Here is a 12,503-nt window from a genome sequence, read left to right as displayed (position 1 = left end):
AGAGTGTGGACACTGCAGTTGCGACTTTGCGTCGGCGCTCGGCGAGTGGCAGCAGGCAGCCAGCGCAGGCATTATCTCTGCTGCTCAAACTAGGGCAGGTCCGGTGTGTTGTGTGCATCGAATCGGGGTCAGGTGCGTTTTTGCGTACGTATGGGTCACAGCTCTCACGGGCGAATAAGATAATTTGTCGAAGCGTGCACACCTCTCGGAATGATGGTGGTCGAATGCGGGAATCGCAGAGCTTGACTTATGTTTGGAGTTCGATTTCTGGTTCTGACAACCAAACATCGACGTCGCTAGTGTCCACGGCACGGCTCTTGTCTGTCATTTTCGATTTATCTATAAACTAGAGCTTTACTTGCGTGGCACATACCAGCAACTTCTTAGGCAGGCAGCTTTTACAGGCACGAGAATCTTTGGTCTCGAATCCTCAATCGAAACAACACAATCACAACAGAACAAAAGGAATCAGACAAATTGTCACAAGAACCACAAAGACCCATTATCTAAAAAGATGACCCATCTTGCATGCAAACAAGATGCGCACAATTGTTAAATATCTGATAAGAAACTTCAGGGTGCAGAGGATTGTCTCAAATCACTAAATGAGCCAACAGGCTAACTTCTCTAGCAAACTTATTATGTGGACAGCAAGATGACATTGAGATGCACATTATATGACCTGTTAGGATCTGGTTACTAGTAGTGCGAACAAACACAGGAGGAAATACAAAACAAATATTCCCAATGATATAAACTGTCCCCTATGACAAAGAAACTGCCATGAAAGGTTCAAACAACTTCAATAGGGATAAGTTGCTATATAAACTGATATAACAGTGAGATACAATTGCAAGCAGTAATAAGATACCCAGCACGATTTCCCACGATTCTTGGCTTCGCCCTACGCCTCAGGTGGGAGTGGCAGAAGAGGGCTGCTGATGCGCCTCCACGGACGAAGCTTCCATCAAAGCCAGAGAAGTCGGTCAGTGCCATGTTTAACTGCTCCGTCACCATCGAGCTGGGAGATGGGGTCTCGGCTCGTTTTTGGTGTGATTCTTGGCTGCCGGCTGGGTCGATTGCATCCTTCGCGCCGCATCTGTTCCGGGCAGTTGGTCGCCGATTCCTGCTGACATCCGTCGAGGATGCGCTGTCGCAGCGCCGATGGGTGCGCCATATCACCGGAGCACCGACTGCACCTGTGCTGTGTGAGTACGTCGACCTCTGGGAAAAGTTGGAATCCGTCCAGCTTAGGCCGCTCGCCAGCGACCGCTTCATTTGGCGGTGGACGCCGGATGGCACATATTCTGCGTCATCAGCATATCGGTCTTTCTTCCTGGGGATGTCTTCCTTGTTGGGAGCTAGGGAACTATGGAAAGCCTCATTTGGACGGTTGATCGCAGAAGGAGGTATGGACTACAGGATTCCGCTGAATGTGCGCTCGGTGGTCAGGAAGATGAGATGGTCGATCACCTGCTGGTTTCTTGCATCTATGCAAGGGAGCTGTGGTGCCGCCTACTACATCCCATCGGGTGGGAACGGATAGCGCCAGCTCCAGGAGACGCGATTTCGTCCACGGTCTTGTTTAGTGACGAAATTTTTGGCGAAATGATACTGTAGCACTTTCGTTGTTATTTGACAATTAGTGTCCAATCATAGTCTAATTAGGCTTAAAAAATTCGTCTCGTGAATTTCGTCTAAACTGTGTAATTAGTTTTATTTTTTATTTATATTTAATGCTTCATGCATACGTCTCAAGATTCGATGTGATAGAGAATCTTAAAAAATTTTGTAAAATTTTGAGAACTAAACACTACCCGGGTGGATGGAGGCTAGGCGGCAGGTGCCTAAAGAACTGCGTAAGGGGTTCGACTCGGCGGAGCTGCTTGTGTCCTGGCGGCTGTGGAGGGAGCGTAACTCTCGTGTCTTCGACGGTGTGGCGACCAATGCAGTTCTGGCAGGGCGGAGAGTACTGGACGAAGGAGATGAGTGGACCGCCGCGGGGTTCACGGCGATCTCGGCGTTTCAGGTAGCGGTAGCAGTGCCTTAGAGCTAGCCGTCGCAAAAATTCGCCAGAATGTAGTCCAGTTTGTATTGCTTGGCGTTCCTACTTGTAGCTTGAGCTATCCTGGCAACTCGCTCTCGGATAGCTCAGGATTGTAATGTGTTGTTTCCTTCTTTGTGTTCACCCAAAACAAAGCAAGTGACAAATACAAGCAATACGAGAGAAGAATGGAGTGGGTGCTTGGGCTATAGAAGGCAGGCAGGGGGTATGAGCGAGTGGGCTTATAGTTGGGCCCAATACAATGGGCCAGATGAAAATGTTTGATACTTTCAGCACTATAGAGTACTAAGAGCCTCCTATTTTTTACCACTTAATATTATCCCTCGATGGGCTATCCATTTTTTTTCCCGCAAAACTATCTCATAGCTCATAGAATAAGTATAAATTTGTTGCCTGCCGATCGATAAAACCCATACCAATGCCAGTATAAATATGGCTCCACACACTTGCACGAGCAGTGCTCCTACTCTGGACAATCGACACACGGCCTTGATAGCGCCTCTCCTTTTAGTGAATATATCAGTGTTAGCACAAACTCATAAGAGCAAGCGACAGAACTGGAAAACAAGAAAAAACATGAGGCGTGGGAATTTGAGACACCGGGAAAGAGGCATATGTTGTTCTTGTCTCTGCCTCGGATCACAGTCGGCCTTAGAAGAGGTAAATTTCAGAGACCAGGAGTGAGAAGATACCAGTCGGCACCAACAGCCAGTGGTGCTCAGCGAGTGTCAGCAGCGGCGAGTGCAGACATTAGCAACTTGTTAGGCAGGGAGCTTTTCCAAGCACGCATAACTTCAAATGCCCATAGCATCAGCGTGTACATGTTCCGAACAACATGATAATGTTTGGTCCCAATCTATATAAGAACAGAGCAAAAGGAATCAGAAACACCGCAGACAGCTGGTAACACCCAATTATGTTGAGAATCACAAACTGTCACAAGAAGCACAATGACCCATTTTATCTATCTAATAAAATGACCCTTCTTGCAACATTCATATAACAATACCCCACATGCAAACAAGCACAATATCTGATAAGGATCTTTAGTGTGCAGAAGAGGATTATCTCAGCTAACAGGCCAACTTCTCAAACAAACATATTCTGTGGTCAACAAGATGACATATTGACATGGACTTATATAACCAGCTGTTAGGATTTGAGTACAAGTAGTGCCTACAAGCATTCGAGGAAATACAACACAAATATAACCAAATCAGCTCCAACCTCCAAGGGTTAGAGGCCTACCTGTACTACCCTGTCCCTAATGACAAAGAAACTACCATGAAAGGTGCAGAGCGCTGAAACAAGCATATGTCGCTATAAAACTAAACTGGTAAAAAAGTGAGATAAGAATTGCAAGCAGTAAAAAGACAACCAGCAGCATTTCCCAAGACAGATACTCTGCTTGTTGCTTTGTCGATGTATCTTTGGGTAGCAGCCATAATTGTACTCTGGTTGAACACATGCTTTAGGCTCAGTCCTCCAGTAGAGATATACCACACTTGGTTCTGCATCTAGAGTTGGCATCGAAGGTGCATTCTGTTTGAACTATAATCGTGTAATCTGGCATTCCTCAGAAACTTGCTTTCAATAAAGCAGGGCTAAAGTAACCTTTGGTCTATAAGACAGCCAGCAGAGTGTAAATATATGCAGTGCCTGATACTTGCACATGGGTGAGAGCACCATAACTATCAGTTTCCTCCATGTAAGTGAAAATTTTAGCTCAGCCACTTCATGCAAAGTAAAGTTTTAAACCAATTCACACAAAACAAAACAAGTGACAAATTACAAGCATTAAAGCTTGTTGGGGATGTCAGATTATGTATAAATGCATACTATCAAATCAAATTAGCAAAATCAGGAATGATCTGTCACAACAGATGAAAACATTAGGCACAGAATGACAGAAGAGAGTATCTCAATCAGCTGGCAGGCATACTTCACTATCCAATAACAAACATAATTTTTCAAAGCAGTACATATTGTGTGCGGCAGCATCCTGCAAACTAACATATAACAAAAATTCCTTTTCTGAAACAAAAGCACCTTTTCATCTGGTTGCAAGTGCAAGCATTGGTGAAATCATGCCTTGAATACCCTGCAGCGTGTGCTGTATCTGAATCTCCTCTGCAACCATTCTCTTAAGATTCCTCATGTGCACCCTCAGCTTCTCATCAGATAGGATATCAGCCTCGCGCATCTCCACAACCTTGTTTGCCAAACACAACAGCAACTTAGCATACCTTGGCAAAGTTGCATTCCGGTTGAAAAACTCCAAAAGAAGACCCAGTTCCTCATTATCCAAATTAACGATGCATCTCACAAGCTTTCTTCTCGCAACCAGCTCCTCCATCACAGCCACAACACTCCTCGGGTTGTTCTTGGCCAATGCTGAAACCAGAGCATCCTTGTGCCTGAACTTCCTCAGTAACTTATCATGCTCTGCAATTTTAACCTTCTTAGGCTTCTCAATCACAAAGTCACCCTCCTTGGCCTTCTCATTCTGCCCACGGCAGAAGTACCTGAAATAATTTGGCCTCAACACTGACTTCTCTGGCCCCGGTGATACCCAATCAATCTCACCACCAACAGATTTCATCCCTTCCTCTTCCTCATCCACAGCCTTCTTCTTCCTATTTCCCATATAAATCTTCCCTTTCGCAGACCCTGCCACCACCACAGAGCCACAGGGCGAGCAAGCCACAGACAGGAGCGGCTGAGGGTACCGCAACGAGTGCGTCATCTTAAGCTTCCCAAAATCAAAGCTCTTCACATACCCATCGATGCCCGCACTAAGCAGCCGTGTCTCCCCAGTGCTGGCCATCTTCCCAAGCGCCAGGTCCATCACTGTCTTGACATGGCTCTCCACCGAGTGCACGAGCCAGCCACCACCAATGACGTCCCAAATCTTGACCACGTTCCCTCCGGCTGTAGCCAGCAGCCCGCCGGACGGAAGGAATAGCACGCTCTCCACTAATTCCCCGTGGGAGAAGGACAAAGACGGGCCGGTATTACCGGTGCGGGCATCCCACAATTGGACGCTGCGGTCGTAAGAGCCGGTGGCGAAAATGTTGGGATCGGTAGGGGAAGCCGCACCGCCGCGGATGTAATCCCGGTGCGCAGCGGGGACGGAGAAGACAGGCGTCTCCGAGGGCACGTCCCAGTAGGCGAGGAGCGCGTCGTCGCCGGCGGTGAGGAGGTGGAGCTTGTCGCCGCCGGCGACCGGGTACCGGACCACGCGGGTCTCGGCGGCGTGGGCGCGCAGCGTGCGGAGGGCCCCCGCCGCGGCCTTGTCGGCGCGGAAGACGCGGACGACGCCCTTCTTGTCGCCGGCGGCGAGGAGGGCGCCGTCGCAGCGGAAGGACGGGGAGAAGGCGAGGTCGCCCGCGACGGAGATCCTGCGGAGCTTCTCGAGGGGGTCGCCGGAGAAGACGTGCACGGAGGTGGACCAAGAAGCGGCGAGGGTAGGGGAGGCGCCGACGGCCACAGCGGGGGCGAAGGTGAGGTCGGTGACGGGGAAGCCGGCGTCGGAGACGAGCTCGGAGGAGCGGAAGGCGCGCCAGTAGGAGCCCTCAGGGGAGGCGCGCGAGGCGGCGCTCCTGGAGGGGAGGAGAGCCGAGTGCGGCGCCGCGGGGAAGAAGGGCTTCGAAGTGTCGGCGGCCATGCCGGATGACGGCGGCGGCGATTTTGGGGGAAACCCTAGTGGGGACTGAGGAGGGTTTATGGGTTTGGTAATGGGCCGTGGGGGTACAAAATGTTGGCAGCCTCGTCTCCTCGCTAATTGTTTTTTTTTTTTGACAACTCCTGGCTAATTGTTAATCCGGCAGCTCGACAAATGACAGAAATGTGACATGTGGGCCTTAAACAACTGTTTCTTTCGGTTAGATCGGTACCATGAGATCATGTACCTCAAAGGCTTGATTGTTTAAAAAAAAATAGTACCTCAAAGGCTTGATTGTTTTAAAAAAATTAATGAAATTAAAGAACTGTTGAAGTCTTTGTCAAGGTAGGATAACTTCTTCACGAAATGGCAGGCAAACGGGGGAAAAAGATGGATGAGACTATTACCTTGGTTCGAAAAAGAATGACAGTCTAGTTTTGTTATAAGTTAAACTGTTTTAAATTTATCAAGTTTGTAGAGAAAATTATTAACATTAGCTACTAAATGAGTAGATCACAAAACTATATGTTTAGATTCATGATGCTTATTTAAAAATATAAACATTAATATTCTTTTATATAAATTAGTTAAGCCAATGATATTTTGAATTAGTAAAATATTTTTTTTACGAAGAGAATACATAACGAAGGCCTCCATATAAGCTTCTAGCTTGTGGATTTTTTTTAACCTAAAAGAATCTAATATTTTAATAACAGCTTTGTCTCGAACTAAATTTTGAAGAAGTAGCTTTTTTGTTCGCAACAAAGGGTGTGGCGCGACTGACCATCTAAGTCATGTCACTACATGTGGCTCGACTCAAGGTGTCACGGTGATTGAGCTACCACATGTAGCTGACATGCAGGCTCAGCGTAACAACCCTGAAAATCCGAGAGCCAAAAATCCCAATTTTCAAAAACATTTTCCTAAACCTTGTATTGGTGAGAGAAACATGCTAGGAAACCACCCTAGTGCACAAGTAGACCCTAATTAGATGAGTGATCATCTGCATTAATCAACACAAGTGAGTCGCTTCTTCCTGGATTTTATGTTTGCTAATAATTAATTTAACCAACTCTTGAAATAATTAACTTGCTTGTGTGTGTGCGCTAAGACCCTAGCCTGGCTAAGACCCTAGAGTTGACCTAGTGGACCCACCCCAAGGGAGTGTACATGTATTTGAATACCTATATACAAGTGTAGGGTTAAGGTATGGAAAACAGAAATAGAAAATGAGATAGAAATAGGAGAGGAAAAGGGAAAAGAGGAATCCGCCCAGCAACCGAGCCAGCCCAGCTCGCACGGCCCAGCCAACCAACGCACCGGCGCTCGCGCTCGCCCGAAGGCGCCCCGCGTGGAAGGCGCCACCCCAATTGCGGAAGCCCCGTCAAAGCCGCCGCGTCCCCGCACCCACCCCCTCTCTCTGCACGTCGCTGACGAGTGGGCCAGGGTGACCCCACCTGTCATCCCCTTCCTCCCTGGTTTTTCCCCTTCTCCTCTGCTTTTTGCCACGCCCGCATCGGTGAGGATCCGAGGCCGGGCATCGATCAATGCCGTCCACATCCTAGCCATTTTCGCGTGCCTTCATGGATGCACGCTACCTCACCGATCCGCGCCACCCGTTGCCCACACCAGTAGGACCGGCTAACATCACCGCTGCGGCCCCCGCGCCGCTAACGCCACCGCCAACCCGCCCTTGACTGCCGCCATCCGAAATTGGGAGTAGCAAAGCCCGCGCCAACCCCAGGCGCACCCAAACCCTAGGCCTAGTTCCCTGATTGCCCTACATGTACCCCCTCTACCTCCCCCCACCGTCCACCGCCCCACCATGGCCGAGCCGCGGCTATTAAAAGCCCTGCCCTGGTACCCTAGCGCCCCTTAGACCACCCCGCCACCACTTGTGGCTTCCAAACCACCCATGTTGTAACTGCAGTGTAGATGCTTTTACTGTGCTATAATGAATTAACCTTGTTTAATGCTTGTTTTCATGCAAAAATGAGTATGGAAAATATATGTATCTTTTAGGTATGAAATAATTTTCATAGCTTCCTAGTGCCATGTTGAATGCAAGAAAAACATGAAATATGTTGTTTAACGCTTTTCAATAGGCTAAAGTTGTTTAAGTTGTTATAAGCATGTTTTGCTTGCCAGAATTTTAGAGGCTGTTATACTTGTTCAAAAATTCTGAAATTTTTACAGTAGGCTATTTTATGCATCCTTATGCTGATGTAATTTTTCTAGAATTTACAGTTCTCTGTTTCACCTTGCTAATTAAGAAAAATAGTAAGTGCTTGTAAATAATTTAATTGGGTTAACCATTAGCTTTTCTAGCATGTTTAGGATGTATATAAACTGTTGGTATGATTGGTTATGCCCAGGTTTAAGTTGTTACATGCAGTTTGCTTTTTAGGTGTCTTCTAGTGTCTCTTTTATTCGTTTCTTGTGTTGCTTGTTGTTGTGAGCATGATGCTTGTGATTAGTTGCTTAAGCTAATTAAGGTAAATTATCAGCTGCAGGTTTTAGATCCCTTACTGCTAATGAACAATTATATCTTAAGTTGCTCGAGCATGGTGAGTGTTTACTTCTTTTCTAGAGAAGAGATATGCACCTACTCAGTAAAAGAAATTAAGTTGTTATCACTTGTTACCATATCTAGTTAGGAGTATGTGTTGTGCCTTGCATCATGTCATTCATGTCATCTCCAATGCATTCCTTTTTATTTATACATGTATTCATGCATATAGGATCGCCGGAAGGAGTAGCATTGTTGGAGTTAGAGCTAGTAGGAGAGGAGAACCCGTTGGAGAACCAGCAGGAGGCTCCAGAAGGAGAAGCACAGGTCCAGGAGCAGTTGTCGGAGTGCCTTGATCACACCCCCACTAGCTGCATTAAAGGCAAGCCCCGGAGCATATCTATTTCCCAAGTTTTATTATAAAAATAAACTTGAGTCTTTATATGTTTGGGCATTAAGTTTATAGGAGTTGATTGAAACTGTTGATGCATATACTTCACGTTGTCCAGAAAAATATACTCTACCAACCTTTTCTAAGTGTAGGCCGATATATGCTTAACCATGCTTAGACCAGTAGAAGTCAGGTGATTGCTGTCACCTGTGAGATTTAGGTGGATACCTGGTCACGGTTAGCTATATTTGCTGTCATGGAAAAGAACTATGTGATGATATATATAAGTGGAGACCGAGCGGGATCTGGTGTTGTTAATGATGGTAGGTTCGGCCTATTCTTTGATCCCATTTGTGTCGATTAAGGACCGTACCGTTGCCTGGACCTCACTCAAGATTGAACATACCTTTCACATAATGGCCAGATAAGTCGTTTCGACCACGAAACCGAGTGACTCGATTCGGGCTGGGAGGATGAGACATTAGTAGGCACACTAGAGGGGAGAAAGTATGTGTGGGGGATAGGGATTGACCGTGGGCAGGCATGGCCTGAGTGACCTAGCTTCCGACTACCCCCTGATTGTGCGGCAAGGCTCATACCCACGATATCCCGGACAGGGCCAAAGGTTACCTAAGGCAAATCAGGATTAGATTTGTCTGGGCGTGTGTTTTGGATTCTGCCTAGCTGGTTGCAATCGATTCGAATCGCCGTCTCTCCCGGATAGTGAGAAACTTGACTGAGTTTCCAGCATCGTAGTAATATGATGGAACTTGATGGTTATATTGTTGATCATGCTAAACTGGTTACTATTGTAATGCTTTACCTTTAATCAAGTGATTATTTCAGGATAGCTGCAAACTTAGCTGTAATTGGCTCAAATTAATTTGATGCTAGATAAATTAAAAGTATAGGACTTATACTAGTGAAGCTTTTATGTAAAATGTTGTCAAGCTAGTTCCACCATGAAAAACCTTGCATACTCCTTGGTGTCAATTTATTTTTGGTTTATGTCGGATAAGTTTAGCTGAGTACATTCTTGTACTCAAGGTTTATTCTCCCTTGTTGCAGATGGCGTCGTATACCACGGCTACCGCAAGAGTTGGCTATTGGGCACAGTTCTTCCACTTTAGCTTATCTCTAATGCTTTTGTTGGACATGATCTATGGTACTGGCATGTATTTGAACTAAGTGGTGTATGTGTTTCAAAACTAAGTTGCTTCCGCTACAATTTGAACCCTATGTTGTAATAACTGGTATTTGAACTTCGATGTATCTTGAAGTACTTGTGAACTTCATGTAATATGTGATGTGTGGTTGCTAAATCATGTACGATCTTGATTTGTTGGTGGCTTTATTCGAGATCCTTCGCGATACTCGATGGACTACCTAGTTTATATGTGCTCAAGTGCAAGAGGGCTACTGTCTCGGTAGCTGCCATTGTACTTGTGCTTCTATAAATTAGGCGGTTCTATGACAGCCGGCATCAGAGCAAGGTTCAGCATATCACTTATCATGTATGTATTTAAAACAAAGAGTTTTGTTTTGACAAGTCAATTTTTTTATAAAACTATAGCTATATATAGGTGGTTCAAATCTAAAATTTTAAAATTAAGTGTGCCAGTGGTCATCTCCTTTTAAGCCCAATTAAGGACTACTAGGTGGTAATAAGTAAACTAACTCTAGCTATGGGGGGTTTACTTTCTTGCAATTCAAATTCTTATGCAGCACCTGTGCCTAGGTAAGAAGGCGAGTACAATTTTTATTTCGTTGTCCACGCAACATGATATCGCATGGGTGCCATTCACTTGAATGGTAATGTATGGCTCGATATATATACCTGTCATTTTCCTTTCATTGTCCATACGACATGCTATTGTATGGACGTCATTCACTTGAGTGATAATGTTTGGATAAAAACTGCCAAAATTTTTTTGTTGTCCATGCAGCGTGCTATCGCATGGGTGCCATCTGCTTGGATGGTAATGTATGTTGGGGTTTGGGCTGAAATGTCTTTTTCTGCAGGTATGCTAACTGCGAAATGTGTAGTCATTCGACTAGCTTGCGATTAACATATAAATGAGAGTACGTATGTATGCCACTGCTTATACCGTTAGAGTTCTCACTAGTAGAGAACAGGCCTTTGATCCTCGGTCAAAATGGGCTCTAGTCCCGGAATTTTTTGCGTCCGGGATTAGAAATACCTTTAGTCCCGGTTGGTGTCTCCAACCGGGACTAAAGGTCCCTGCCCCAACGGCTACTGCGCCAGACAGAGGTGGCAGGGACCTTTAGTCCCGGTTGGAGCCACCAACCGGGACTAAAGGTATACTTTTACTCCCGGTTGGGGGCTCCAACCGGGAGTAAAGGTCTACTCCCGGGCCGTGGCTGCGCCCGGGGTTGGAAAGTTACCTTTAGTCCCGGTTGGAGCCACCAGCCGGGACTAAAGGTCCCCCCTTTATATCCCGGCCGGCTCCTCCTTCCTCCCCGAGCCCGAGCTCAGCACATTTTGAAGCTCACTGCAGTAGTGTTCTTGCTTCCTCCCTCCCTCCATTGTTCCTCCATCCATTATTCGATTCCTCCATTGATTTCTTCGATTCCTCCGTCGATTCTTCAGTTGTAAAGGTTACCAATCTCATACTCTCATTTTTCACCATTGTCTTATCTCATTTTGTTCACTATATATATATGGTTCTTTATTTTGGTTTTTTTTCATTTGTAAGCAATTTGAGCTCAAAATCACTTCAAGCTTGCATATTTACATGAAATAAGGTTAAAGTAGCTAGTTGAACTTGCGGACCGTGTTCATCTCGGCGAGCACGTTCTCTGCCGAGCGGTAACGGACGTCAAGGAGGAGCTTTGATTCTATGAGGGAGAGCGGCAACGGTCGTGGAAGACCGTGTTCCCTTCCTCGTAGAATTGGAGCTCTTCCGTGGTCAAGTACGGTGCCGTCCTGTGGAGACATGCTCACCGAGATGATCACGTAAGCAAGGTCAACTAGTATGGATGGTTATTTATTCACATGTCCTGATATCGTCACAGTAGTCTGTCAATCACCATACCCAAACGTAGTATATATATAAATATAAACTTAGAAAATAGTTAGAAAATTATAGAAAATCCATACTAGTTGAACTTGCGGACCGTGTTCATCTCGGCGAGCACGTTCTCTACCGAGCGGTAACAGACGTCAAGGAGGAGCTTTGATTCTACGAGGGAGAGCGGCAACGGTCGTGGAAGACCGTGTTCCCTTCCTCGTAGAATTGGAGCTCTTCCGTGGCCAAGTACGGTGCCGTCCGGTGGAGAAATGCTCGCCAAGATGATCACGTAAGCAAGGTCAACTAGTATGGATGGTTATTTATTCACACGTCCCGATATCGTCGCAGTAGTCTGTTATGTGTGTACACTCCCATTCTTCTGTTAATTTGCAGAAATATCATGTGAATTACTTACCTGCCGCAGTAAAAGACGAGAACACAATGACCATTAAAAATATCATTGTTTAGAGATCTAGATAATTTTATAGTTTCTTAATTTTATTTGTTTATAAAAGGAGAAATTTATAGTGTATTAAAAAATGAGTATAGAGAGTAGATGGCAACTGCTTCCGGGTCCTCGGCCTCTCATGGGTTTCCAAAGCGACTTAGGCCGGGCCTCCCTCTCATTTCATGCGGCAAGTGTCGTGATGAGACGAAGATTGTGATGGAGTACCGAGTGAAGAAGGAGGGTCCCAACAAGGATCATATCTTCTACAAGTGTCCGGATCGCAATGTGAGTTATTTTATCGTATTTAATGATTATGGTTAGTTTATACCTATTTTCATGATGGTTGTGATTAAAGTTCTAATTTTTTGTTTTAATTTCAGTGGGATGGTAGTGG

At 45.8% G+C, this 12,503-nt stretch overlaps 1 protein-coding gene across 1 annotated transcript; it reads right to left on the bottom strand.

Moving 5' to 3' along the window:
- Nucleotides 1-2,540: 2,540 nt before the first annotated feature.
- On the bottom strand, nt 2,541-5,765 carry LOC136531910 (protein SLOW WALKER 1-like). Its single transcript, XM_066524572.1, has 2 exons — nt 4,115-5,765; nt 2,541-2,921 (listed from the first exon to the last, which is right to left on the bottom strand). The coding sequence occupies exon 1, from the start codon at nt 5,730-5,732 to the stop codon at nt 4,119-4,121; it is 1,614 nt and encodes a 537-aa protein (XP_066380669.1). The 5' UTR covers nt 5,733-5,765; the 3' UTR covers nt 2,541-2,921; nt 4,115-4,118.
- Between the last annotated feature and the right edge of the window lie 6,738 nt (nt 5,766-12,503).

This window comes from Miscanthus floridulus, unplaced genomic scaffold (genome assembly GCF_019320115.1).
Source record: "Miscanthus floridulus cultivar M001 unplaced genomic scaffold, ASM1932011v1 fs_475_1_2, whole genome shotgun sequence".
Classification (NCBI taxonomy): Eukaryota; Viridiplantae; Streptophyta; class Magnoliopsida; order Poales; family Poaceae; genus Miscanthus; species Miscanthus floridulus.
This window is presented reverse-complemented; position numbering and strand designations above follow the sequence as displayed.